The 27,567-nt window shown below is 38.8% G+C and overlaps 1 protein-coding gene across 7 annotated transcripts in view; it reads left to right on the top strand.

The window, feature by feature from the left end:
* The window catches only part of NRIP1 (nuclear receptor interacting protein 1), a 142,212-nt gene extending 114,775 nt beyond the window's left edge, over window positions 1–27,437 (top strand). For 4 of the 7 annotated variants that reach the window (XM_032678715.1, XM_032678713.1, XM_032678716.1 and 1 more), the window contains 2 exons: window positions 3,774–3,822; window positions 18,634–27,437. In XM_032678715.1, coding sequence (XP_032534606.1) covers window positions 19,011–22,499 — 3,489 coding nt within the window. In that variant the 5' untranslated portion in view covers window positions 3,774–3,822; window positions 18,634–19,010 and the 3' untranslated portion in view covers window positions 22,500–27,437. Of the gene's footprint in view, window positions 1–3,773; window positions 3,823–15,515; window positions 15,532–18,633 lie in introns of those variants that run through there. The other 3 variants (XM_032678714.1, XM_032678718.1, XM_032678719.1) reach the window with 2 other exon arrangements.
* The last annotated feature ends 130 nt before the right edge of the window (window positions 27,438–27,567 follow it).

Here is a 27,567-nt window from a genome sequence, read left to right on the forward strand (position 1 = left end):
GAAATGCCTCTTACTTGTCATTAGTTTGCGTGTGAATGGAGTTTGTTATGACCTCAGCTTATGTATAAGCAATATGGAATTTAATTCCATAGTTCATTCAAGGCCGAAATAGTTCATGATTTTCTTTTCCAGATTCTGATGGTGGATGGATAAGTCTGTGAAAGTCCTTTCTGCAGTTAGGATGTTGCCTACACTCTGCAGCTTGGTGGTGGAGTACATCAAGATGATTATTTTTATTAAAGTTTTAAATTATGATTGTATGTTGGAACAAAGAAAAGCAGGATGCTTGGTCAACTTCAGACACTTTTTTTTTCCTCAGCTTTTCTACCTGTGGCTATCATTTTACCAAAGAAAATAATTTCATGGAAGGGTAGTTCAGATGCATGTTTTGTGTAATTTGCAAGTGTGGATACTTGCACATAGTTACAGCTGACAGTGTACAGTCAATGGAGGAAGAAGTGTCTTATCAACAGTTCCCTTCCCCAAAGAGCATTTCTTCTGTTCTCCGAGATTTATGAGGTTATGATGTCAAAGATTTTTGTAGCATTCAGCTAGTAATGATGGAGTGCAAACTAATTTGAAATTAAAAATGCCTGGATGAGCTTTAACTATGCAAAAATCAGGCTCATAGTGAAATTTGTGAATTGAACTAATAGAAATGTTAAACAAGAGAGGTTTTAATGGTAGTACTTGGAGTGGCAAAGACTGTGCTTACATATCCCTATCAAGTAGTCTGAGTTTTTTGGATGGGCTTTAGAAAAAATGTCATAAATACTATTACCTTTCTTGTGATAGATACCTCTGTGTAACACAGATCGTGCTTGCTCTTGGAAAAGCATTTGCTTTAAAGTAACGTAGCTGTAGTGGAATACAAGAATTTGTGGAAAACTCAAGAAAGGTGTTTTCAGAAATACGTTATGTTCAGATATATTAGCAAAAAGGGCCTGTTGTTCCTCCATGTTCTGTAGTCATTCATGTCTTACCAAGCAGCTGACAAAAATAAGTTGCATTCAGTGCACACTTTGTTTCTTATATGTAGAAGTGAATTACAACAATGGTTTGGTCTATTAATTTTCATTTCGGAATCTTATCCCCCACCTCCCTATACAGGTAGAGCTTTTGGTCTGAGTGGTGATGGATAGGCAGTAACTTAATGTTTTTTCTCCTTCCCTGTCTCCCACCTGTTTTTCAACTACAGATTGTAGAGTCAAGGTGTTTTATATCTTCCAATCCTTCCTCTTGTTCCATTGGTCAAAATCATGGTAAGAATAACGTAAACCCCCGAAGATTTTCCGTTGTAACAGTGTTTATTGTAGTTCAGTGGAAATGCTTCCTACAATGGTGAAATACAGCGGATATTTTAGTAATTATGCTACCTAGAATTTCATGTCTTGGCTTTATATTTTAATGAATCAAGTTACTTATACCCATGTGCAGTATCCTGCATCATCTTTTTTCTGCTCTTCTTTTTCTTACTCTTTGGAACTTCAAGCTAATGAGGCAGTGTCCCAGACAACTTGAATAGCCTTACTGTCTTCACCTGCCATTGAGGCTTTTCTTCCTCCTTATACACACTTTTACCCTACAACCCCTCCTTTCTCCTTTGTTATCTCTGCATCTTGTCTTAGTTTGTAAGCGCTTTGGGGTTGTAGTCTGAATTTACGGGAATATAAAATATTTTACAGTAGTAATTATGCCAAATGTCAAGCGTAGACACACTTGCTCTCATAAACCTGACAGCATATAAGGAAGGCAAGTGGAATTTGCATCCCAGTAGGTTATTCTTGGTAAGCCAAACTGTTCACCTTCACAAGTGCTACAGGCAAGCTCTGGTTTGTGATACAGTAGAGAGATACCAAAGGGACTTTGAAAGCAGGGGTTAAGTTTTATTTGCAATAAAACAGAATTCAGAGGTGGACCCAATAAATCAAACCTCTCTGATTTGAGAAGGAGGAGGAGAAATTATGTTCAAAGAAGTGGAGAACTTGTAGAATTACGTCTGCTGTTTGGGCTCAGAAGGTTATTTCATTAAGGCACCTGAGAGACAGAAAGCTTCTTTTGTTTCATTGAAGGAGCTCTGGATTTATGTTTAACCAGAGCCTGGAACAGGTGCTCTCTCAGCCTTCACCTTCCTCCTCGAAAGTTTCCTTATTTGAGTCTTCTTTGGCATCATTTGCTGTCATGATTAAAAACAAATAACTTTGGTCACTCTGAAAAGGAGTTTTCCTAGGAGCAGTATTTCCTTTCCTTCTCTGGTCTTTCTTGCATCTGTGCCCTCTGAAGTGAAAACAGATTGCATCAGGGTGGGGATATTGTCATTGTGTTAGCCGGGGAAGTGAAGAGCTTTCACTAGATTTTTAAAAGCAGCAGCTCAAGAGAAGGGGAGCCCTTTGCTATGTTTTAGCCTTTCTGCATTATATTTTAGGCCTTTTGTACCCTTTTCTCCATATATCATTAATCTTTGTGTTCTCTTGATCTTTTAGTGTGTATCACTCTTTCCTTCCCTTCCAATCATATGTAGCAAAAGAAAGGTATCGGGTGAAAACTGTATTACTACAGCAGCATGTACTTTTGTGTTTCAAAACCAATAAGGGCATTTTTTTCTTTTGTAAGAGAAAGGGAAAACTTATTCTGGAGGCCAGTGTAGCTCTAGGGCTTCATTTAATTGCTGTCCAGCTGAACTTGTCAGCATCTCAAAGGTGCAGATTTATTTATTTTAAACTTCAGGTAGACTGTGATGAGGGAAAGGGAACAAACACGTCTGTGAGGAAAGGCAAGTAACATACATCATTTGTGCTTTGGCTTGTGGTCTTGCAGGGAGGTGTTTTAGTGGATTTGGATTAATTTTTGGTCTGGTAATTTACTGTTGGAGGAGAGGAAGAAATAGCCTCCAGAGTGTAGATGATCTTCGCCTGGGGAGCAGTGCAGAAGCATAATGGAATTTCCTGTGTGAGAGGTGCCTGAGTGTTACAGCAAGAACGAGTGTTTGTGGAAACAAAAGGGTAAGGAAGAAGGACACAATAAGTGGTTAGGTAATGCGAGTAAAAATGAAAGTTATTAATGTCTGTAGAACTGAGATGAGAAATTTTAAACTTAATCTAGAACAAGAGAAAAACAATTGGAAAGTTGAAGTAAAGGGTTGTATGGTCAAAGTGTCTTAAGGATAAAGATTACAATAACAGCTGTGTTTTGTGTAGTGTGGAACAGTCATTGGATGTCCTTAATGTTACAGAAGTGTGGGTTGTAGAAATAGGTGAATGAGAGTAACAAGGATAATTGCAGGAGAAGATGAGTAAGATTTTAGAAAAGCAGAATGCAGTGTCAAAGGTGTGTAGTGTGTTGTTGGTTTGGTTTTGGTTTGTTGGGGTTTGCCTTTTCTTTTTCTTTTTTTTTTTTTCTAGTCATGGTGGGTAAATCGATAGCAGATGTGTTAGAATAAAGATAATCTCCTGATGACAGCTTTTTTTTTGACAAAGTGGATAGTATTAACTGGTCAAGGAGACATATCCCCCCTCTCCTGGCACATCACCTTTACCAGCTTGCTCAGCTCAGTTTCACTTGTCGAGGTCTCATATTGTCACAAACCAGCCACAAGTAAAACCTACTTCAGGGGAATACTAATTTAGTCTGTTGATACCTTGTTAAGAAGTAAGACTGACTCTCTGTCATGAGCTGATTGTGAATTACCAAAATTACTTTGCTGTTACAGTAGAAATAACTGTTTTCCACCATAAGTTTCTGCATCCTGATTATAATCTATTTATTTTTGGCAGGGAGGAGTGAAAAGCAGATTCACAGAGATCCATCACTGACACTTGAAAGGTATGAGTTTCTGCCCTGAACTTGTGAAGAAGTTTATTAACCTGTTTTACTCACCCTGGGCATGGAGTGGTAACTTTGTCTCGTTCACAGTAGCTTTGGTCCTTATTCCTCACAAGAATTCTGAGTCAAACGGTGGTTTATTTCACATGACTGTATAGTCTTGATGTCTTTCTCCTGAGTTTGCTAACTAGGGTGCCAAGCTAACAATCTGCTAAGTTTCCTGGGAAGCTGAACAAATGATCACCTGCCCACCAGAACTTCTGGCCTTTTCTCAACAAATGGATTTTAAATTGTATACTTTTAGAGCATAAAGTCTCTTTGAGAAGAATAGGTTATAGGATCTTCTGTGGGCTTTTTTTCCCCTTTGGTCTTCCTTTGTTTGCCCTCTTCAGCTTGTATCTCCCTTTCCAGTATGATTTGCTTCAGCATTTATTTGGTATTTGTGAGTTGTCTTGTGGTTCTGTAGGATCCTGCAGGTACATGAACTACTTTAGAATGAAATCACATTAATGTTATATTCAGTGGAGTTCTTTTGGTATTGATCACTGATGAAACTTAACAACAGAATTTGAACAAAACCATTCTTCTTTAGCTTTATGACAAGATTCTTATAAAGACTGAAAATAGAAGAAACAAAAAAAAATTACAGTTTAGCAAGAATAGAGGCAGTCAATGAAATTTACCTGCAGGTCGTTGACAAGGCCTTACCAGATATTGATTCAGAAAATGCTGGAGTTACTTATTGATGGTGTATTGAGCTGGGAAATGACTCTTCCAATTACATCAAGGAAAGATGGCTTTATATAACACAAAGGACACAGGTTGTGACCTGTCAGCCATGCTCAGATCTCTACCATGGCAGATTAAGCTGGAAGTAATTCCTAGCCTGATCAGCTGAATCAATAGAGTTGTGGTTATGGATAATAACTATCAGATAATGACCCTATACTACGTGATACATGGTTTAAGTTACTTTGGTGCAGTTTCACTTGTTTATTTGCCAGATTCTTGACTTGTTATATGACAGTTTCCCCCACTATCTCCATACTCTGTCAGTAGACATTAAGTCAATAGAGTAAAACTGTAATCACAACTTTTGAGATATTTGTTTGTTCCCCCACATCCTCAAAGCTGAGACAAGATTTGCAGAGGGAGATTCACCACCTATGTCCCACTGCCTTCCACTGGCCCATTATATTATGGCAATGAGTCTATATCAGACTTCCAACCTGTGGGAAACCAAATCACCTGCTATGGTTACTGTGTGTTGAACAACTTGAGGAATGGGAACGCTGGAATAACTGATCATGCATATCTTGGAAATCCTTTGCTGAGTCCTGAATAATAGAAGAATATTGAAATTTTGAATGTGAACTACTTTGCTTAAACTGGTGATGCATTACTGTTTTTTAGTATGGTAGATATCCATCTATCCCATGTCAAAGTCTGCAACTTTAATATATGTTGTATCATTTAGATGCCTCTCTCATGCACAGATATGCATGTGTGTGTAATCTTGCCGTTAATTTGCTGTCCTGTTAAAATCCATAGATCTACTTCTGTAAGGAAAAACAAATAAGTAAAAAGAAAGTATAAAGTTCAGGGACTTACTACTGCACTATTCATGAATATGGTATTTTTAAAAAATTTAAAAATTAATTTGACATTTCACACATAAATATAACTATAGACAATGTTTTTTCCTTATTATAAAAAATAAATAACATTGTACCTTTACAGAATTGGGCATTGACAGCCATCTAGTTCTTGAAGATATTCCATTGTTTTAGACTGCTTGACTACTGAATTGACCAGAAGTACTCTCTTCTTTGTGCTGTCATATTCATTTTTGTTGCTAAATTGGCTTGTTGTTCATTGCAGTTTCTCGTTACCTCCTTTTAAAAACAAGCACACTTGTTTTATCGAAGGTTTGGTTATGAAGATTAAAGAAAGATTTTATTTATTTATTGCCTCCCTAATGTAAGCTTTAGAAGAGACCTACCATGATACTGAAAGAACAGTTATGTACACTGTGATATTGCTAAGCACTGGAACTAAATTAAAGACTTGTTCACACATTTAAGCTTTTGTGCATTAGTGAACTTAAATAAGCTATATGACTCCAAACATGCTTCCTTTAAAGTGTTGAGTAGTTGTACTGCTAATCAACTAGTACGGTTCCAAAATGTGTTTGGAACACACCTTTTCATGTGTGTTTGATTTTCAGAGTAGGTATTTTTGAGTGTTGAATGAACCTCTATTTTTTGGCAATCATTGCCCAATTTATTTTATTTTTTTTTCTAACAGTTCAATGTAGTGAGAAGCTTTATCAGGGAAGGATAGAAATTCTCCTTGAAAAAAAATGAACCAATCTCCCCTTTTCTTCCATTTTGCTGAAAGGGTTTAGAAAAGGAGGGACTAAGGAAGAGCAGAATTGTATTGCCCTCAGGTCTACGACTTAACTCAATTTGATCTTAAACCAGTGACTGTTTTAAGATCTGATGAATCACTATCAGAGTTAAAAGCACCTATACCATTGTGCAGAGAAGCTCACATCTCAGGCTTCAGGAGTGATTTGTATCTGGCCCTAGTAGCTCAGGCAATACTATAGCTTAAAAGGGTGACAATCTAATTCTTGTGAAGGATATTTTCAAAAAGGAGACAACTTTTTAAAACTTTACTTTTTTTTTTTTTGTCTTTTTCATTTGAGGCCTCTTCATTAGTAGCTGAGCCAAGCCAATCACACAGGTAGAGTGCTGCAAATGTAATACCTATACAAAAATTAAATGGAGAAAAATTAGTAAAGAAATGTTGAATAATAGCTGCAACAAGATTCAGGAAGATGTGTGATGGCACAGAGGTTTTGCTGGCAATGTCCAAGATGCCCACATACAAGTGAGTTATACAGGTCACCTCAAATGGGTTCCAGTAAAAGCTTTAATACCAACACAAACAGTCCTATTTATAGACATATCTCTCTGTCTAAATATAAACTGCTCCCAGTCATGTCTAGACTAACATCAGAGCAGTGCTGTATTGAAAGTGAGGGTTCAGAATTAAGAGTACAAGCCAGACTATTCTTTAAATGACTACTTAGTACAATGAACATCTAAACTTTGTGGAAGCAGTGCACCTTTGAATGTCATATGATGTTGTGTCACCCGAGACACCCCTTCTTCCTCTTGTTTAAGCGTCAGAAGGCTACGTCTGGTAGACGTGACCTGTGAGCTGAATGTTCTTCTGCATATGTTTAAAGCTTTGAGAATGTATCGGTGGGTGGATGGATGGATAGATCAGTAAATGACTTTCATTGCTAACTATTTTCAGCAGCTGCGTTTTAATGAGTCTTTCAACTGTTGCTACTGTGTTTTAATCTGCTCACTTACTCAGCGTTCAGCATTAAAGAAGCTTTCTAGGAGGTAAATGTTGTCCTGATTACCAAAGAGGTTAGTTTGATTGTGCTCTGAACAGACCTTGAATTCTTTTTTTTTTTTTTAATTGAGAAATATGTGCAGTGCACACAGATGATTAGGATAAATAAACAAGCATTGTACTTGGAAGTGCACATCCAAATGTACAATTGCTATATTAAGTTCAATATCTTGGACTGCAAGAAGTTTAAAACTGAGGTCTTGACTCTCTAGCAATGGTCTTGCTGTCATGTCCTGTATTTGTCAGTGGGTTTTCCTTTTAGATTTGTCATCTAATATATATCAGCACATGGCTGAACAGGATGAAAAGGATGGCAAATAGTCTCCCACCTGCTTTGCATTTAACATAAGCGTTCTTCCTTAGTTTACTTGCTATACTGCCTAACATTTCTTGTTGAAATAAATAAGGACAGAGCAACTGCTCTTAAAGGTAGGGAACACTTAAAACATGTAATGTACCAATGTGAAGAAAATGTAGTGTAGTGGTATTTCTGGTAAGTGTACTAAAAAAAATACATCCAGGAGCTTTGATCAAATGCCAGCTCTTACATCAGTCCTCTTTGTAATCTTTCTTGCTGATCTGTGACCTTGACCTTGTGTTTGTGTTTGTATGTCAAATCTATTTTAGGGATGGACAAACTAAGTTCATTTTAATAGGATTTATACTCATGCTTCACAGGATACCTCAGTAAAATCCAAAATTTCAAATATTTGGATTGATTAAATTTTGAGTCATCTTTTAAGATTTCAGAGGGCTTGAATACCTTGACTTCTTAAATTTATTTTTTTTTTTAATTCTGTTTAGGAGGTACTTCTTAAAAAGGCATTTTTATCTCACTGATGAGCTCTTCTAAATTCAGCACTGATGTCCTGCCTGGAGGTGGAGATTTCTCTTTGAGAATCTCAGCAGTGGCAGTGCTTTCATTTGGCCTTAAGTACGATTCACCAGTGAAAGGAGTAGTCCCGGCTCTTCATTCTTTCTCATGCCGCTCATAGTCACACATTCCCACATGGAGAACTGTGAAGCAGATGCTCGGCAGTGTCTTTGGGGTTTCTTTTGCTGGTGAAGAGATCCTTAGTCTGACTTGCCTTTGTAGGAGCTTTGTGTAGGAATGCTTGTGTCAGTCCTGGGAAGGTGGCAGGCACAAGTGGCTGCAGATCCATAGACCAAGATAAGGCTGCGTGCTCTGGCAGCAGCTTCACACTTAGACCAGACAAAAATTCCTGTGGAACCATGTTTTCATGTACATTTAAATGTGCAGATTCTGAACTAGTTCTGTTCATTGCTGACATTGTTCTCCATGGTGACTGAGATGGCCTCGTTTCCTAGAGGTCAAGATGGAGCTCCCAATCAGCCAGTTAGCTCTGATGCACTGGTGCCACGTGTTCAGCAGGGTTCTTGAGCTCAGGCCTTATTTTAGGTGTGTGCTAACAGGGCAGTGAAGTTGGTTGGTGTAAGGGACACTTTGGGCATATGACTTCATAAAGGCTTAGTGAGGTGGTTGGCTTCACAGGCACTATGAAAGATGGTCCCAAGTTAGCTAATATTTTTTGCAAGTATGGGGTAATAGACTTACTTTTAATAGTTCTTTCAGGGTAATGTGGTTTTAGGTAGGAAATCAAACTTCAGAAATCAATCACGCATCTATGTTGCTTTGTTTTATGCAGGTTTTAATTTGGTATAAGCACCTGTTTCAACTCTCTTGACAGCAGTAGAACAAGTGGTAACAACAAATAGCCTTTTTTTGCTATTTTGCAGTTCTTTCATGCAGCATTCATGAAAAACATACAGAGTGCTTCTTTTCCACAACTTTGTGATGGTATATTAACTTCTTAAAATGCATGTTGCCTTTATCAGCATAAAATTTGATAAATTAAAGTGTATGTCCTCATATTGAGGGGTAGTTAAACTCTTCCCCTTGCCCCCTCTTCCCCCTCTCCACTGTTCCTGCCATGGCTTTGTGACAGTGAATACTGTTTTCACTGCTTTTGAGTTAGGTTGATATTTTAATTCTTCTGATTTGATTCATGTCTAAGGTTGAGTTGCAGCCCAGTTCCTTATGTTTCAGGGTCATCTCATCATCTCTGTATACATCTATGTGACTTTAATCTGAAAACATTCATAACATAAATCCCTAAGTAAAATATTAAGAAGGTTTAACACTGTGGCATAGTGATAAGATAAGGGCCTTGTGTCCTTTTGTCTCTACGGGAAGTTGTGAGCCTCTTCTCACAAGGTTTCACTAAGGTTGGTTTTTATGTTTTATCTTTAATTTCACTTGAGTTTATTGCTGCTTTGGAGAGGAAAAAAACCCCTGTAATTTTTTATTTGAATTGAACTAGTAGAGACCATCTTGCTAATGCAGATTTTTCTTTTCCCACCTAACTGTAGTTGTATGAGCCTCTTCTGTGTCTATAACCTTTACAAACATCATCCACAATAAGCTGAAATTTCCCATTACAACAGGAGTTGTATTGTCCTTCCACTCACTTAAAAAAAACCAAACTACCCTAAAGCACAAATCATCTGGATCTCTAAGGTGGATTTATGAGGGTTTTACATATAATGGAATGCTATGCGACTGTGATCCTGTATTTCACCTTGCTGTGGAATTACTGTATATTTGTGTTCAGTTAGCTGAAACCTATTCTGCTGTAAAGTCTAGAAAGTGGCTCTCATTCATAACTTAACCATGAGACGCTTGGTCCCAAGTGGAACACAACTACTACTGTCAATAAAATACTGTGCATTACTCTTTAGTGCTTTGTTGCACTTTGGCATCTGAAACCAGTTCTTGGTTAAAATAACATAAAGTGACTTATCCTATGATAAACCACATAACACAGAGTTTTTCCAAAAAATAAACACTTTTATTGCAGTGCTATCAATAACTGCCTGTGTCTTTAGATCCCCCAAGAAGCAGAAGGTCAGAGTTGTGTGGAAGTGCATTATCTGCGTGCATCAATCATAACTCAGAAGCATGATTGCCCAGAAGAAGACATTGATTTCTTCTCTGTGTATTAATCAAGTTTCATTCTTGGGGAGTTGACGTAGTGTTAAATGCATAATCAGTGATTTGTTTTGGTAGGTGTTGGAAGGAATGGGAATCTGGTTGTGACTTTCCTTTTTAATTGCTTATTTATAGGCAAGTGGTTTACCAGGGATTTGAAAGGTGCATCCTCTGTCCATCCTGTTGTATATTATCCACTCCTCTATCCTGAAAGCAAGTCTTTGTATAGATTTTTGTGTGTTTTTTGCTCTTGGTCTTTTGAATAAGAAGACTCAATTAACCAAAAGCCTTTCTGCTTACTGTGCTTCTGAGCCTTGATCAACACCCTTACCCAGGTTAGTTGAGATTTAGTGATACATGTTATTTCTGGACTCCTGTCCTTAATGGATATAGGGTGGGGTGTAACTTTTCTGCATCATCTTTTAGTTTCTGCATCATCTTTTTATCTTCAGAAGATGATTGAGCAGTGGTTCATGGGGCAGTTTTAGATGTCAAATACTTGAATCCTTCACAGGGTGGTATTTGTAGGTTGAATGTCTATTCCTTCTCATACTACAATTAGCAAAGAGTTGGCAGAGAGTGTATTTGAGTTTGTCTGTGTTAGCAGATCATGATCAAGAAATGAATTCGAAGATGGCCTTTACAGTACCATTAGAGAACAAAATAAAAGTGTTCCTTCAGTAGTATTTGTAAGAAGAAATATATGTGCATGAGTCTGGCTAAGGAATTGACTGAAATTTCTATGAAACACTGTGGTGAATTGTAAGTTACATGAACAGTGTGGGGTTTTCTGCATCTGGGAATGATTATTTCTGTGATGCTCAATTCTTCTACTTGTTAGAATAAGAAATACTTAAGGTAGGCTGACATTAGCTATTGTTTGAAGAGTGCCACAGCATGACAGACGGCCACACATGCATTTTGTCTCTGAACTTTACAGAACTTTGTAGTAGGATGTTTTAACATGCAGGCCAGATTTGGATTAAGCTGTGTACGATGCTTAAGTGTACTTGTAAACTTGGAGAGCTGCTACTAAGGCTTTCAAAAATTCAGCTTTCATGGCAATTGTCTGCCCACCATTTCCCCCTTCCCATATACTTACTTCAGCTGTTTTGGGGGTTTGCTTGGGTTTAAGGTCATGTTGGATGAGGGATTTTTTATGACGTTAGGTGGAGGTTTTTGTTTCTCTTTTGCTTTGGCTGATTGGCTTGGTTTTTTTGTTTAGGGTCTTTTCCTTTTTTAATTTTTCTTTTCTTTCTCCCCTCCTTACTGGCAGGTTTGTGAAGTAAGCTTCAAAAACACAAGTGACGTGTAACTTAGGCAGAAACTTAGACCTGTGGCCTTTTGTAAACTGTGTACTGTGTTCTAGAAGGAGGCAGTTGAGATGGGTTGAGTGCCAGCATCGGATGAGTCGCAGCAGAGCAGCTCAGTGTTGAAATATCCCACTTCTTGGGGGAGCAACCTCCTTGGGGTCCCTTGCTGCTGGGCTAGGCTTACTTTGGCACTGGAGCTGCCTGGCTCTTTCCTGTACCCATCACCCTGCAGTGCAGACAGACCTTTTTCTCTCAGCACTGTCGCTCTCAGGTTGCTGTTGTTCATGCTCATGCTCTCCTCTCCTGGAGGAGAGGCATCTCTCAGGGCTGGATGGGTGTTTCTTCTCAACCTGTTCCCCAGAGTTGGGTAAGTAGCCAGTGCTGCTCAGAATTTTGGTTTCATGTGAGAATGCTTTGCCACAGAGTTTGAGGCATTCCAACATCCGCGTCTCTCCTGGCGTGATGTGCAGCCTGTCTTGCCACCTCCCCGAGCAGCTCTCTGTGTGGATATGAAAATCTCTCTGACATTTCCACACCTCATTTCAGCAGACACTGGAAATATTGTATTCCCCCTGATATATATTACATACCATCCCAAAGCTACTCGTAGTCATGAGGTGGTTTTGCATGGTCCGGGTGAGTCACAGATTCCCGGACTGGAGAATCCCATGTGAAATCTGAGGAGTGGGGGGACACTGAGATGAGGTGTCTGAAATCCCCTTTTCCACACCCCAGATGAAATGTGTAGGAACAGCCTCCCCTTCCTTATGTGCCTCTGGGGCCACTGTTAACAGCAGTAATCAGCATTTACGTTTTAGCAGTCCCTTAAAAGCTAAAGTAAATCTAAATACTCTCTGCCAGGAGAACAGTTGGGTTTTTGTTTCCCTGCTCAGTTGTTGGTTCACTAACATTTCAGTCCAGTGGTCTGTCAGATCTTATTCTCACAGGAAAAACTGTGTCTTGTGCTTGCTGTGCTGTTGGTTCTGTGTTCCTGTCAATTTTATGTTACCTGGGACTTTTCAGTTAGTCAGGGTTTGTGTGCTTTTGCAAAATAGTAGATTTTGCATCTCTTTGAGCTGTTGCATCAACTGTTATGGATTTGGATTTCTACAGTATTTTTCAAAATCCTACTATTTAAGCTGCTAAAATAATGAGAAGGTTTTGACTGTGCTGGCTGGGGTCTATTCCCTTCCACGTACCCCCTCCCACCCTGTCCCCATACTGAAGAAAACAACACCCCTTTCTGTGGTTTGAAAATTCTCTTAAGAAAGTCAGGTCAGGACTGGGTTTGCATTACACAGATTACCAAAACTTCAGGGAAAAGGCTTTTCCATCTCGTATGCTTGTGTAGAATTTGGCCATGAAGCCATGGCTATTACCAATGCTGCTGTTATTCCAGGAGGTGTTTCATAGAGGGAGCCGTGCTGCCGTGTTCTGTGGGATCATGCCAGCCGGGAGGGAACTGCCCTAACTCGGGATGGGGGATGCCAGCTCTGTGGTGGGGTCGGGGCCTTGGGAGCCCCTCCAGCATTCCTGGCAGGAGCATGAGCTCCTGCTGCTCCTGCAACGTGATTCCCTGTGTGCCCTCTCCTGACCGAGCTGTTTAAAAGGGATAGGGTATCCTTCCCATGTTTAAAATGTCTTTTGGAGTCAGTCAGTAGGCCTTAACGAAGGAGTGAATAACATGCCAAGCTTGGGAAGAAGCTTATTTTTGCTTTCTCAAAGTGATATCCTACTATTGCAGAAGAGGAGCCTGATTTATTTAAATAAATTAACTGTAGAAAATGGTTTCTGGATTCCCAAATTCTTTTGAGTGCAACCATGGAATAATTCACCCACTTATTGCTGAGTTTTGCTCCCCCATCTGATCACTTTTGCTTTTTATTTTTCGGTCTTCTTCTAAATTACATTTGCAAAGGGAACCTTCAAAATGTCTTGACAGCCTGAATCAAAACTGTGAAGAGGTCTCAGCTGCTCCATTCATCTCCACAGCTTTCTGACATAAAGTGTGGATTTTTGAAAGCAAAGCACTTAAAAACTTGATTCCCTTAAAGCATGTGCTTAAGTACCATTGAAGTACCTGCACGTTTGTGCAGCTTTGTGGATTTGGTGGTGGGGATTGTTGAATCAGACCTGTTTTGCTGCTCATAACCTTAACAAAAAGTGTCAACTGTGAAGTGCTTTTACCACCGCTCTGAAAGCATCCTTCCTGCTTGCTGAAATCAAAGATTTACAAATTGAGCTTAATAACAAAATTATTTAGGGACAACAAGTCTCATTTTCCCCACTCGTGCTTGGTTTACTGCAAGATTCTGCTGCAATTTCCAGTGCATCTGGGAATTTTTTTTGGAGATCTTCATTTCTTTGTGTTCTGCAACATTTCACTACAGGCAGCCATAAAGAAGGGGAATCACTTAAAATCCTGTGCTTTAGGTACTTACCCAGGGCTATTACTGGAGCTGCTGAGCAACACACAACCTTTAATATATTTATCCTCAATTATCTTTCTGAAGTTTGCATTTATTATTACTCCATCTGGGAAAACAGGGTACAGAGAAGTAAAACCAGAAGTCAGACAGCCTGTCTGCAGCACAGTGAGTAATTGGACCCCTGGATCCCAAGCTGCCACTGTAATCACTGTACTGCATTCCTCAAATCTGTAATAATTAAAACGACTGTCTGAGCCATTGGTTGATGTGGTGGGCTGGAGCCTTTATGTTTGGGGATATGAGAACAGGAAATCAATGAGCTAGTGAGAGACTTTCTGGCTCTTCTGGTAGTAGCTGAGCATTAGAACACCAGATTTATTAAATAACTGAAAATTTTTATTTCACAGACCAGTTTGATTTTTAGCTCTGCAAATTCATGTTTTGATGCATCTCAACTTAAAATGGAACATAAAATTGCTACAGAAATTTAATAGTAATGAAAGAACTCTGAAATACAGTTAATAAAAATGTTTTTTCTGTGAATCTATGCAAATCTCAACCTCTATTAATCATTCTAACAATGTTCATGAGTTTGGTAATCTCTTTTCAAATATATGTTCATTTGGGCAATCTGCTAGCCATTGCCAGTTTCCAAAATGAATACCTTAATGGTTGATACAAGGTTTTTTTCTTCTGTAGTCTTAATTCAAGATCATAGGAAAGACATTAATATCCAGTTTTATGGGTTATGTCTAGTAAATTGTGTAACCCTCCTCAGATAATCCTAGTCTAGTATACTGTAATACTAGTCTAGTTAATTTACTTTGGCACTCTGTTCCATTTAGCAAAGGGATGTAAGTAGAAATACTAGTCTGGGATATTTGAAAAATGTCTTGTGGATGTAATTTTGCTAGTTGTCAGTTCCTTACATGATGGGAACTGAATATCTGTTGGGTGAACTAGAAGTCTGCTGTTTGTTTAGTCTCCAATTAGGTTTCACAGTTGAGGTTTTCATTAATTCAGAGAATTCTTTAAAAATCAAAGTTGTATATTCAGGAGCAAAAAGCCATTGGCTCAGATGTTGTTCTTTAACATATTAGAAGATGTATTCTCAAATTTCATTATATTTTGTGGCAGTAATACTTTCTTTAAACAAAGGATCTTAAAGTTTATTGTTGTTGTTTTAAAATCTTTGTGGTGGACAAGTACATTTGTAGTTTGAAAGCAAAGAAAAACTCCAAGAACTGCAAAAGTAGAATTAATATTCTAGGTGTACACGGTTCAGTGTACATTTTAGTATTCTCTTGTCTTCCCTATTCTGCCCACAGTTTCTCCCTAGGCACACTATAAAAGGCTGTGGGACTGATTTCTCATGGTATGCTCCACTTGGGGAGTGTCTCACCAGGTTACAGCATTTGTGCTGTGGAGTCTGCTGGTGGTTTAGTTTTGTCTGGGTAAACATGGCTTAATGAGCTGTAGCCAGTGGGTGCTCTTGGAGGTTCTGAAAGTAATCTCTCCTAAACAAGTGGCTTATATATTTCTTAGGTACAGAAGTCTGGAAAAAGATAGTAGAAGTTGCAACAGAGAGTGCATTTACAGTAGTTATGTGGTCAAGAAAGTACATCAGCCTATAAATTTATTTTGTCACAGTAGCTAAATATGATTTTTAGGTGTAGAGATTCATAGATCTTAGCAGTTGATTCAACCCCTACTGAGAAATAAGAGATCTGTTGTTATATGACTTCTCCTTTCTCTTCCTTTTGCCTTTTTTCTTTCCTCTGTTCTGGTAATTTCTTGAATGAAATTTATTCTTGAATAAAATTAATGAAAATTTTTAATGTTTCAGTGAGTCTAGAGAAGTTCTTTAGTACAGTCTCTGTTTTTAAAAGGTTGCTGAATGGTTGCCTTAGTGTCCAGCTGAACATTCATTTGCAGAGCTGGTTTGATTTCCACATCACCACACCTCAGATAGTAGAAGAAAACCATATTTGGTTCAAAACTTACTGAAGTGCCTGGTAATGAAACTGCCTTCAAACTCTTGAATTTACTACCTGGTTTTCCGTCACAAATAAGGTGTAGGATTAGAGACAGTTTTTTAAAAATGTAATTTTAGTTCTTGACAGATGACTTCTTCACATTTGTGTATTGAACATTAAATCATGTGAGATTTTATAATCCTTTTGCAGCATGAGATCAGAAGAGGCTTTAAAGAAGGATTGCTGATGTTAAGTTTCATTCTCTTTAAAGAAAGCTTCTTTCCATCAACCCAATTTCTGTAAAGTTATTAGTATTTCCATAGCACTGAGTAATTCAAAATAAAATTAAAAAAAAAGAAGTGGCAAAACACTTCTTAGAGCAGGTATTGTATGTAAACAGTACTGGCTACAAGTGTCATCTCCTGGAACAGGCTTCTGGAGTACCTGAGGAATTTGCATAAATGCATTGTCTTTTTTGAATTACCAAAGGCTGTAATAAGTGAAGCTGTACTGAACATTGGCTTAGTGGTGTATTTGTTTGGAACTTTATCTTAAAGGTGACCTGCAAGGTTTGCTTTTATCAGACAGTAAGAAATCTTTACAAAATTTCAGTTTTATTGTCTTAAATGCAAAGCAGAGCGTATCAAGTGCTACTCATTCCTTTTTAATAACAGCATGCAGTCAGCTTAATTACCTTTAGAAACATGAAAATGTGACTGCAGATAAACAGTTTATTTTCTAGGAAGCTAGCAAAACATATTTTCCAGATTCAGTGCATTCCCAAATGTTGGAGGAAATAATTCTGACTGTGTTGATGTTGCCGTTACTGGATAGTTGATGTATTCATTGGAAACCTTCATATTTAAGGGTTTGTTATTTCTGATTTTAGTCTCTTTTGCGTTTAAACCCTGCAAAAGCCCACCCAGAGGTGCACAGGTTTTTGAAGGAACAGTACAATGATCAGTAACTTTCAATTAGTTGAATCCACATTTAAGTTGATATATTTTTGAAGGAATGCTGTGGCTTTTCCTGGTAATTATGTGAACGATGGGTAGTGTATTTCTGAGAGAAGTACTGAGACCTCAGTAAAAGCTTTCAGCTTTTCATTTGATATTTAAATACGTGGGTATATGCATTTACACTACAATGCATTGCTGGGTTATTTTGTTTTGTTTTGGGGATTTTTTGAGATAGCTCAGTACTTAGTGTTTCTCTAAATGACTTAAAGACTAATAACACGGAGTATTTGCACAGGGGGATATATGGGCTGTTAACTTCATGACTATTTAATTTTTCTTCTCATTCTTTATTTTTTTCTCTGATATTTTTCTGACTTCTAGTTGCCTGTAGGTTTTGAATTAAAAAATAGCCTCGGGGAAATCAGTCATAAAATATTCATTCCGTTTAAGGAGGCGAGGATTTCATCTGTGTACATCCTTTTTAAACTTGCAAATACAAGTTTTCAATGAGCTTTTAGTCTGCGAAAGCAAATTGCAGAGTAAAATATGCAGAAAGACACTTACCTTTGCTCCTGTTGAATATTTATGCCAGTTTAGAACTGAATGAGGGAAGGAGGAGGCCTGTGTGGTGTAATGATCTCAGTATTGACCTGTGGTGACTGAACTGTTCCTGCTTTCATTGACCAGCCTTATAACTAAAACTGAAGAGATGCATCTTGCACAAGTACCATTGTTGTGCTTTTTAAAACAGCTTTTTATCGCACAGCACATCATCCAAGAAAGTGTCAAGTTAGAGGTGTTCTACACTCTTTGAAAATAGCAACACTTCAAGGAAGACCTGTTTTGTTTTAGTTTTACCGTTGTATGTTTCATGTATAGAAAGAATGTAAAGATAAAAATCCTCAGGCAAAGGGAGGATTTTGATTTCAGGATTTATGTTACATCAGGAACATAAGCAACCTTTTCACCACTCCTGTCACATGATTGTTCCAATGACTTGTGGGACTAGTTGGGTGTTGTAAGAACAACAGATTTCATCCCTGTTGTGCTCACACTGGATTTTGCAATACTGCATAGTCTTGGGGAGCAGTGTCAACTTGGTTTCTACTTTCAGCAGTGTCATCTACCTGCCAAACAAAAATGTACTCATGGTGCTGCCTATTCTGTTATTTGAAAACAGATTTGACAGGAACCTAAATGTTGACTCTAGGCATGCCTTTTCCTATTAGTTCTCTTTTAGGGTGATGGGCTATTTGTCCTGTGTATTTTGCATTTGCATAAGAAGAAAGGTTGATGCGACTGTGAAATAAAGTCCAATGGAATATTTTTTAAAACTGTATTTAGAGCAGTTCAATGTTTTTCTTTCATGTTTGCTATTCCTTATTTTAAGCTGTAGAATAGGGAAATTCGATGAACTCTTGTAGGAGCTATGCTTGTGAATAGTAAGTTTAATTTTTGTATAAAACTTTATCTCAGAATTGTTTTCACAAAGGTCTTTAAATTAGTTACCACACATTTTGCCCATTGCTTGAGTTTTAGTTTCTTCTGGAACATGGTCATTGGTTTATGTGTCCTGAATGTCTACCTAAAACAATGTGTGGAGGGTTAGGTTTTTTTCCTTGAAAGGAAAAGAAGTCTCAAGCACTTAAAATTTATACTAAATATTTTCTTTGTTTTGTGTTTCTTACTTAGGAATTTCATGTGCTTGGTGGAGATGGAAAAAGAAGAAAAGCAAGTTGGTTTCTTGGAGAAAGAAGGCAGCACATACTTAATGGAACTTTATTTCTGTGGAACCATGTTTTGAGTGCTCCTCCTAGACATCGTCCGTGAATATTCTAGATATCAGCAGATGGATATCAGCAGATTGATATGATTGGAAACCTGGCTCATCAAACAGTATACACTGGGAGAAGCCTGCTTAGAATAAGACATTTTCTCTTGTTTCTGAAAGTCTGTGAGAAAACACTATAGACATCTACCTGTTTTTTTCTTAATTCTGCATCTGGATTCAGCAAAGCCAGTCTTTGAAGTGAATAGAACCAGAGCCTTTTTGGAAACTTTTATTGAACATGACTCATGGAGAAGAGCTTGGCTCTGAGATGCACCAGGATTCTGTTGTTCTAACTTACCTAGAGGGATTACTAATGCATCAAGCAGCAGGAGGCTCAGGTACTGCAGTTGACAAAAAGTCTGCTGGGCATAGTGGAGAGGATCAAAACTTTAAGATTTCAGGAAATATATTTCCCAGCTGTCAAAGTAATGGTCCAGTTCTTAATACAAGTACATATCGGGGATCTGGCATGCTGCACCTCAAAAAAGCAAGACTGTTGCAGTCTTCAGAAGACTGGAATGCAGCAAAGAGAAGGCGGTTGTCTGATTCCATTGTGGATTTAGATGGGAAAAAGGAAGCTTTGTTGGCTGGCATGGTTGAAAATGTGCCTAAAGGCAAACAGGATAGCACATTACTTGCCTCTTTGCTTCAGTCATTCAGCTCTAGGCTGCAGAGTGTTGCTCTGTCACAGCAGATTAGGCAGAGCCTTAAGGAGCAAGGGTATTCCCTTAGCCACGATTCCTTACAAGTGGAGAAAGATTTAAGGTGCTATGGTGTTGCATCCAGTCACCTGAAGACTCTGCTGAAGAAGAGCAAAGCAAAAGATCAGAAGCTGGACAACAGCCTGCCCGATATAACAAAGAACCTGCCCAAAGAGAGGTTTATAGAATCCCCTCATGCAGTGCAGAGCGGACCCAAAGTGATAAATGAGCCCCTGTCATGTGCTGCAAGGTTACAAGCTGTTGCAAGCATGGTGGAGAAACGATCCAGTCCTGCTGCTTCACCGAAGCCCAGCGTAGCGTGCAGCCAGCTAGCTCTGCTCCTTTCCAGCGAAGCTCACTTGCAGCAGTACTCCAGGGAACACGCTTTAAAAGCACAAAATGCCAACCAAATCGCAAGCGAGAGACTTGCGGCCATGGCCAGATTGCAAGAGAGCGCTCAGAAGGACATGGGCCAGTTCGGTCTGGCAAAAGGAATGACAAGCCATCTCAATGGTCAAGCAGGATCATCACCCAAACCAGTTTCTAGCAAAAGCAATATGGCACCGTTTCAGAGTTCAGTGGGAGTCATGCATTCGCCTCCCAAAAGTGGGGGATATAAAAGTACTTTGGAAAGGAGTAACGTGAAAACCTCTCCCAGCAATAGTTTGCTCTTGCATCTGCTGAAGAGCCAGAATACCACCAAGCATGTGAAAGGGCGTGAGCAGAGTGAGAGAGCCAGCATTTTTGAAGACAGTAGCACACCAACAACTGTTGATGAGTACTCAGACAACAATCCTAGTTTTACGGAAGACAGCAGCGATGATGAAAGCTCCCATTCTAACTGTCTTCCTATAGACCTATCCTTTAAACAGAGGACAGATAAAACAGATGCAGGTCCACCTGCATCACTGGATAACCTGACTCAGTCCTTGCTTCATAACTGGGATCCAAAAGTTTCCTGTCCAGAGAACAAGGAAGAGAAAGACACTCCGAAAGCTTCTAAGCTGAATCCCCATCAGAAAGTAACCCTGCTTCAGCTGTTACTTGGGCATAAGACTGAAGAACAGGTAGACAAGAGTAATGACCCTCAGGGACCACACAGTGCAGCTGATGTGGCAAAATTCACTGTTCAGACTGGGAAAAGGACTCCTGTTACTGACAGTCCCAGTGCAAATCGAATGACTCCATTAAGCACTCCACCTTTGCTGGCTTCTACAAAAGCAGACTCTCCTATAAATCTCTCTCACCAATCTCTAGCCATCAAGCGCAGCTCACCACCGTATGCCTGCAGCCTCCAGCCGGACAGACTGATGAATCCCGCATCCAAACATTTGATAGACCTGTCTAAAAGCAAAGAAATTCAAGGACCCAAGCTGAGCAGGAATGACAGTCCCCAGAACTCTTCGGCATTCAGTGCCAGCAAGCTGTTGCAGAACCTGGCTCAGTGCGGCATGCAGACTTCCATGTCGAGTGAAGAACAAAGAGCCAGCAAACAGCTGCTAGCAGGGAACATGGATAAACCTGTGGGTTTGATTGATAGATTGAACAGCCCTCTGCTTACGAATAAATTGAGTACGCATGAAGAAAATAACAAAATATTCAGTTGTCAGCCTGCGCCCGCGGAACAAGGACTGCCAGGTTCGGAAATAGAAAATCTCCTTGAAAGGCGCACTGTCCTTCAGCTGCTTCTGGGAACTCCCAATAAAGGTAAAAGTGAAAAGAAAGAGAGGATTCTTTCAAGAGATGAAAGTTCTCAAGAACAGACGGATAAGGCTTTGAATGAGCAAATATTGACGGTGAAAATAAAAACTGAACCGTCTGAAGAACCTCATGTTCCTTATAATTCAAATGCACAACAAGTAAGAGAGTGCAAGGGTAACAAATTTCAAGGTTTTGTTCATTCACTGCAGAGAAACACAGCTGCTTCTCCGGCATCCGAGGAGTTGAAATCTGAGCCTCTTTCACCTCAAGATTTCTCTTTTTCCAAAAATGGCCTCCTAAGTAGGTTGCTGAGACAGAATCAAGATAGTTACCCTGCAGATGAGCTGGACAGGAGTCACCGAAACAACGAGCTGACACACCTTGAATCCAAGAGCCTTTGCACAGTACCTAAGAAGAGGAAGCTTCACGCTGAGCCTTTGGAAAGTCCATTAAAAAAGATGAAAAGTAATGTGTCTGATGCTGCAAACAATCACGCTTCTCCTACCGAGGCGCTGTATGGGCCTTTGCTTAACCAGCAAGAACTGAAATTCAGCAGAAGTGATGCTGAATTTAAATATGCTGTAAGTCATGGTTCAAATAGTGAAACTGAAAATAGGAGTTGGTCTAGAGATAGTAAAGGCTTTAATGTGTTGAAACAGCTGCTTCTCTCAGAAAACTGTGAGAGAGATCTGTCACAACATAGGAATAACATACTAACAGAGGGCAAGAAAAAAGGAAACAAAACCAGTGCAACAATTAATAAACCTGAATTCACCATTTCTTCAGTAAGATCGTTGATGGGAAGCCCTGTGCAGCAGAATAATTGCGTAGATCATAGAACATTTCAGTATCCTGTAGCAGTAAAGAGCCCTGCCAGTTCCCCCTTCCCTGAACATTTGGGGAATACGGTATCTAGACTCGAGTCTGACCAGTTTAGCATGTGTTCTATGCCCAGTGAAAAGGGGCCCATCAGATGGGTGATCACAGGCATGGACAAGAATGATTATGAGAAAGACTCTCCGAGACTGACCAAAACCAATCCAATATTGTACTACATGTTACAGAAAGGTGGCAACTCTCTTAGTAGCCAAGAAGCACATGACAAAGAAATTTGGAATGAACCTTCATTTACTGAGAATTCAACTCATGTTACAATCAAAGAGGAGTTGCCATCTGACACAGAGCTTAAAACTCCTTTTAGTAACTTAAGAAGCCCTTACAACAGCCATATGGGGAGTAACACCTCTCATCAACATGGTGGTGTGAATGGAGAATTGCATGGACTTCTGGAAAAAGTGCGAACAATCAAAAAAGAACCAGAATAAACTGCAGCCTCCTCAGTGAGTTTACAATCAGCGGTTTTGAATCTTTGTTAAAAAAAAAAAAAAAGAAAAAAGAAAAATGATTATCAACTTGACTACTGTATAAATTGAGCATGATTTTAAAAAAGCATGGTCTAATTGAAACATGTTTTCATTTGATAAACTTTTTATTTTTCTGGTGATGTTATTTAAAATACATGTAGATAAACTTTGCTTTACAGTAGATTGTCACAAGGAAACTAGAAAGGTTGTAATTTGTACAAGATGTTTCTGTATGTATCAGATTAAGTTATGAGTACTCTTTAATCAGAGTCTTATTTGGATCTGCAAGGTTTTGGTATAACAAAGTGTAAGCATACAGCCTAGGTGGTGGTAATGCTGCGTTTCCTCCCTCCCTGTAAAATAATCCTTATTTTTTTGAAAGCCTGAGCATAGAGACAGCATACTTTTTTTTTTTTTTGAATGTTTAATATGTTTTGTGACATTTTAAGAATAACTGTTAAGAAACAGAGCAGTCCGTCCAAGGTATTAGCTCATCATATTGGAAAACCTGCGTCAGTGTTAATAATTGAAGTGCACTGAAATGTATTTTTTAGTGCTTCCAAAATTTGTATTGTTATTTTTAAATCTTGTTTGTGGTCCTGCCAGAATAGTGGTGTAAAATCTATTTTTCTTCCTTGCCCTGCTCTTGACGAATGCCTTCCTCAGAATTCTTAGCCATAGTTATGAGTTACTAGTTATGATTAAGGGTTTTTTATAGGTTTTTATAAAAAAGGCAGATTTTCACAGGCCATGCAAGTACTGCATGAGTCCTTTTGTCGGCACATTCCTGTCACTTCCCTGCTGAAAAGGGGAAAGCCAAAATGCCTCTTGGAGTAGTGGAATTGAGAAGGCTCAGTACATGTATTTGGTAAGGAAAATGGTGGAAAGCCTGTGAAGCGGATGAGCGGAATTGTCTGTTCAGCACCATCCTGCTTCCCTGCAGAAGAACACCAACTGTGCTAAAGCAGCACATCAGGCTTCCACTCAAAGATGGAATAGGATTTTAATGAAAAATGTGTTGGCCTCTTCCTACAACCAGGGAAAAGAATCCATAATCTGCCAATATTTATTACTCTCTCAACAGCTGATGCATGGTTTAATGCATTACCCTTTCACTGCAGAAAACCTGGTTTTAGAATAATTTTCCAGGTTGCACCGAGGATAAAACTGTGGTTTTGTCATGTTCTGTAATGGATAGTGGGACACGTCTGAGAAATCCTCCTCTGCCCTTTTCCTCAATCCCCACCTGTGCTGTGATTTGTAACATCTGGCAATATCAGCCTGAGATGGGAAGAACTGAAAATTGCAGTCAAAGCTGAGACACCTTAAAAGAATTGCTGGCTGGGGAAGAGCTGTGAGGCGCCACTTTCCTGTTAGCGCTGTCAGTGTGAACTCCATTTGCAGCCCTTATTTCTCATGAGGGAGGAGGAGGACAAAATCCAGTTCAGTTCCTCTAAATTACGTGAATTATTGGCAAACAGAAGTTTTGCTGAAATTTTTACTCCCCTGGAAAAAAACTTGTTCTCTGTGGCTTCTTAATTTCACTGATAATCCCCTCTCCTATCAGCAAACAGCTGAGTAGTTGGCTTGCACGGATAAAGAAAGCCACACAGTTTTAATTTTGACTGTCTTCACCATTGAGAGCCAATGACATGACAAAACTGCTCTTTCTGTCCATCTCGTGTCCGCGTAGCAGAGATGAGTGATGGGGTGTTTTGCTCTTTTCCTGTCTGATTTGGTTTCACAGAGACCCTTTTCCCACACTACTGGCTTGCTGAGGCAGAGTGAGCTGTTATTCCCCCTCTCATCCCTGTCCCCAGCCCAGGATCAGTTCCTCCTTTTCCCAGTGCAGTTCCTACTGAAAGGGACTTCTCCTGTCTGCCAGCTGGAAAATGCACCACTATTCTGTTTTGTCTCCCCCCCAGGGGATACCTTCTTTTAGGGAACACAAATATTTGGCAGTATCCGATATAAAACATTCCCCCTGGTTTTTATGAGAAATAACAGAGCAATTTAAAGATATATTTTTATGTTATTTCGGTGAAGCATAATATATTAATGGGCTGTACAAAGCAGATTTATATTTTAAAACCTTCACACAAATCTAATATCATTTTAAATGTCATTGTTTGAAGTATAATATAAAAATAAAATTTTGTTTGTTTCTAATATTGCATTTATAAGTGGCCCAGTGACAATTCAGATGTCTCATAGAATAATCATTAATGAGATAAAGTATATTTTGGATTGACAGTGGAACTGAATTCTTTTTATATGAGTCAACCCAGCAGAAATATTAAAAAGATGGTATTTGTTCCATCCATTAAATGTCTTTTAAAGTCTTAATTGATTATTTTTATTGAAACAATGTGTATATAGGTAGGAAATATATACAATATAGAATAATAGATGTTCCCCGGAGTAAATACAGGGTTATAATTTACTTGAAGGGCTCCACGAAAAAGTGCAGCTTGAGTGGACATGGAATAATCTGGTCGAAAAAACTTCATCAAAGTCAAGTTGACATGAAAAATAGAGATGAGAATCTGACCCTAAAAAAAGTTATATTGGAGTCTAGCAGTGTGCTGGCCTATGTATTTATTCTAGGGTAGTCTATTGTTATAATATATACTTTTGAACATTTAGTTTGGAAGGTTTTATAAAATGCTTAAGTTAAAACGTTAACAGTTTGACCAGTTAAGGCTTTACGTTCTTTTTAGGTGATGTTAACAAAAGGGTATTGCCATTCTCACAGACGTCAGTAAACTATAATATACAAGAATTTAAGTTTAGGACATGCCGTTCATGGAAGAATCTTGCCTCTTGCAAACATTGCAATCTCAAGCAGCAGGTAACACAAGGACCTTGAGAGAGGACAGGACATGCCAAGGGAGTGCTCTCAGTCAGCTGCTGGGAGGGCACCAGTCTCCTATATGAAATTCTCCAGTACCACTGGTGTTGCCCCCTCCCTAGGGAAGAGAAGTCTTCTTTAAATTTACCCCATCCACATTTACAGCCTTTAAACCTTAGGACCAAAGGCTCTTTAATCATTTTTTGTCTCGTAACATGGGTAAATAAAAAGGAGTCACTAGTTTCCTTGGGGACTTTTCCACCAGAAAAGAGGGGTGCAGGAACTGGGTTTGCTGCACCAGCAGATGGACTGGAGGGCTGGCTGTGTTTTCCCAAGCAACTCAAATATCCATGATTTCCACCATATATGAATTGCAAACCAGGGTCATCTTGGTACTCTCAGCACCTCCTATCTCCCCCAGGCCATTAGACCATAGATTTGAAGGGAAATGGGGTCCTGTCAGATACTGGCAGCAGCAAAGCAGTGTATAAGCAGTATAAGCAAAGCAGTGCAGGATTGATGGGTGTTGATGTGTGATCTCACCACCGAAGGGGCAGGGAGGGAGGGGAGAATGTATCCCAGTTGTGGCTGGGTGAGACTGCGGGAGGGAAAGTTGCCTCCACCTCAGAGCAGTGAAGAAGTGAGTTAGGGATTTGTCTCTAAACCTGAATTAACTTTAACCTCACTTAACTGGGCAGGGTTGCAGCACTTGGGTTGCTAAGTGCCCTATCTACAGGTGCATGCACTTGGCACATAGCGCTCAAGCCAGATAGATTTGGGGATTGACTTGTAGTCACCATGCAGATATGCCTTTTTTTTTTCCAGAGGGAAGTGTACAGGACTCAGATAACCAGATTTTTAGTGTCTCCTCTGCCAAAGTTTGAGGAAATGATGGGGGGTAACACATGACCACAGAATCAAAGGTGTTTTGCTGCAGGGCTTCTCTGCTGATACCACATAACCAGGAGTCTCAGTGGGAGAAGTTTATAAATGTTATGAGATCAAAAGGGAATTCAGCCATAACTTTCACTTTTCTTAGCCATTTACTCTTAGTAATGTTTTTAAATTTTTGATTTACAAATGTTTTTAAAAGAAAGAAATGAGTGGTTTAAATTTTCCCTGTTAAATGTTGGTGAAAGTATTACAGCTCTCATTGACGTCAGTGACATGATATTACCAGTTTGTTCTCTGCCACATCTTACAGAGGAGTAAACTGGTAAGTATATATTATATATATTTATATATAATGTAAATATGTTGACTTGTTACACCTATAATATGTTGAAATTGGTTTTTAAAAGGTGATGTAAATAGTGGTTTCCTTAATGAAAAATACATATTTTGTATTGTTCTAATGCAAAGGAAAAAAAAAAAACCTTTTAATCTTTTTTGTTATGTATATTCCATGTATAAGTGTAAATATGATCACATAGGTTTAAAAACTTTTGCATGTATGTATACAGTTGCAAGTCTGGAAGAATGTATAGAAAAATACTTTTATTTAAAGTTGTGATTACCTGCTGCATGAAAAGTGCATGGGGGACCCTGTGCATCTGTGCGTTGGCAAAAAAAAAAATGTCTTAACAAGTCAGGTCAGTTCAAAACACAACAGTATTCCACTTCTGGACATGACTTCTGCTGTGGTATTTTAGCTTTGTGAAAGAATGTGCTTCAAATCAAAAGGGTCTGGGGAAAAAAAAAAAGCAAAACTACTTTTAAAACATGAAGTGCTCATACAACTATAATCAGTCATGTAAGTTCAGGACTCCATTTTGCGTAATTGAAATATTGTACCAGGACTATTCCATCCCTGTAAAACAAAGGAATATTGGTTTTCATTGCCATACATAAGAATTTGGGATTTTGCCACAACCAGTTTTATTGTGATGTGTCTTCAGTAATTTATCTAACTGGTCTCATTTTTTTATTAGAAATTAATTTCCTCATGTGATGTCACAAAACTGTACATACTGCAGTGTGAAGTTTTTTTAAATCTTTCAGTGTTTACTTCCTGCAGAAGATTTGAATAAATGAGAAAAATGCATTGTCTTGATGGTTTTTAAATCTGCTTTATTTCATGTGTTAGTGGGCTCTTTGCATCAGTGCTGTTGATACAAATATCTGACAACAAAAATACCTCAAGAACCTTAGGCACAAATAACCTTCAGCAAGGCTACT

Source organism: Chiroxiphia lanceolata, chromosome 2, assembly GCF_009829145.1.
Source record: "Chiroxiphia lanceolata isolate bChiLan1 chromosome 2, bChiLan1.pri, whole genome shotgun sequence".
In the NCBI taxonomy this organism is placed as follows: Eukaryota; Metazoa; Chordata; class Aves; order Passeriformes; family Pipridae; genus Chiroxiphia; species Chiroxiphia lanceolata.